Here is a 1775-nt window from a genome sequence, read left to right as displayed (position 1 = left end):
CGTATCCCAGCTCCCCCCCACCAGCTCCGGGGGGACACAGCCCTTCCCTCAGATACCCTGGAGGTGCCCCAGCCATTCCCTGCAAGGACACATCTGTTTTCTTACCACTGCTGCCCTGCCTGGGGAGAGAGAGAATTAAAGGCAGAAACACTGATAATCTTATCGGTTGACAGAAATGCTGATGGCTTAGTTTTCTAGCAGTAACCCTCTTCTTATCTCTCTGCGAAGCGACGCCCCAAAGAAATAGTTACCTGCCGGTGACTTCAATGTTGGAGACGGCGTAGAAGTACTTGTACAAGTTCTCCCTCTGCACGTAGGTGCCGCCCAGGGCTGGTCTCAGCAGTCTCATCCGCAGGTCGGTCACGGTAAAGAAGTCCTTGAGCCCTTTGGCGCTTTCCAGCCGGGTGTACAAGTTGTCCATGTTCTTGAGGTCAGGGCCAGCAAAGATGGCAAAGCGGTCCCTCACCTCGAACCGGACGGTTTTCTCTTTTTTGGAGCCCGCCCAGCGGGAATACTCCTCCGTGCAGAGGACCCTGTTGGCACTGGTGGTGGAGAGGTCGCGGACCCTCCGTGCTGGCATGCTGAAGGCCTCCATGCAGTCGTCTGCGTAATATTGGTAGGGGTGCCAAGTCCTCCCGTTGTCCAGTGACTTCTCCAGCATCATGATGGTGGGTCGGCCGTACTCGAAGGTTATCACGATGTCATCCGTCAGCTCGATGCTCTTGTTCCAGGACAGCGTGATGTTGGCCAGCAGCGGCTCCGGGTATCGGCGCCACGTCACGCTCTGCCAGTACGTGGCCAGCCCTTCGTCCTCGCTGTCGAACATGAGTTTTGGTGGGTGGGCCAGGTCCGGGTTGGAGGCGTCACACTCATCGCTGCACAGGTACGGGTTCTCCTAGAACAACAACAACGGTCACGAGAGAAGGCAACGCCTGGGCATCGGGTGGGCATCGGGGGTACCCGGCCAAGCTCGCAGTGTTACTGGGCACTGGATTTAGCTGTTGTGTCAAATATTAACTGCTGGGCTGAACTGGAGTGTGCTGGGGGTCTGGCTCTGGGTGATGCTGTTTCTGAGCAGGAATTTAAGACAGAAAGCTGGGGCTTTGCCTTTGCTGCAAGAACGGCTGAGCTGTTTCCTTCAAAAGGCCCTTTGGGAAAGGGTGTTTCGGTTTGGCATGGGGGCAATTTTCATAGAAAGTCCCTTCCCTGAGATGGGCTCTGGGAAATTTTGCTTAAGCTTGGCTGAGTCACAAGCCTCTGGAAAGCTGTGTTCACCCCTGCTCCCTTGCAAGAAGCGAATGGCTCAAATCCCCAGAGCACATCCATGCCTCTCGTGGCTCCAGATGCTGGAGGGGCTGGGGACACATGTCCCCCCAGAACCTCCAAGCATGGCTAGAGGAGGAAAAACTAATTTCCCCAACTCCGAGCTGGGACAGGATGGGGCGGTAGCAGAAAGAGCAGAGATTTGTGCTCCTGATGTCCCCGCTGTCCTCAGGACAGCACCCTGGCCTTGGGGACAAATACAGTGGGTGTGCTCGGGGTGCACCCACTCATCCCAATGTGATGGCCGTTGCTGGTGAATTCCCAGTTCAACCCACCCGAACTAACCAGAGGCTGATCTGACAGAGGATGGGGAAGGGAATGAAGCAGGCGGTCCTGCACCCACCCACCAGTGCCCAGAAGGGACCCAGTGGGAGAAGACATCCAGCCATCCCATTTTGGCCACAAATGACAGCACACAGCCAAGCTTGATTGTTTTTCAGGGACACACATGT

The 1775-nt window shown here is 56.1% G+C and overlaps 1 protein-coding gene across 1 annotated transcript in view; it reads right to left on the bottom strand.

Moving 5' to 3' along the window:
- NTNG2 (netrin G2) overlaps nt 1-1775 on the bottom strand; it is a gene marked incomplete at its 3' end in the record, with an annotated part of 30977 nt that overhangs the window by 11872 nt on the left and 17330 nt on the right. Inside the window, exon 2 of the mRNA XM_010087869.1 lies at nt 252-895. Within this exon, the coding sequence (XP_010086171.1) occupies nt 252-895 (644 nt within the window). The remainder of the gene's footprint in view (nt 1-251; nt 896-1775) is intronic.

This window comes from Pterocles gutturalis, unplaced genomic scaffold, assembly GCF_000699245.1.
Source record: "Pterocles gutturalis isolate BGI_N339 unplaced genomic scaffold, ASM69924v1 scaffold16361, whole genome shotgun sequence".
NCBI lineage: Eukaryota > Metazoa > Chordata > Aves > Pterocliformes > Pteroclidae > Pterocles > Pterocles gutturalis.
The sequence above is the reverse complement of the archived record's forward strand: the minus strand, read 5'-3'. Positions and strand labels throughout refer to the sequence as shown.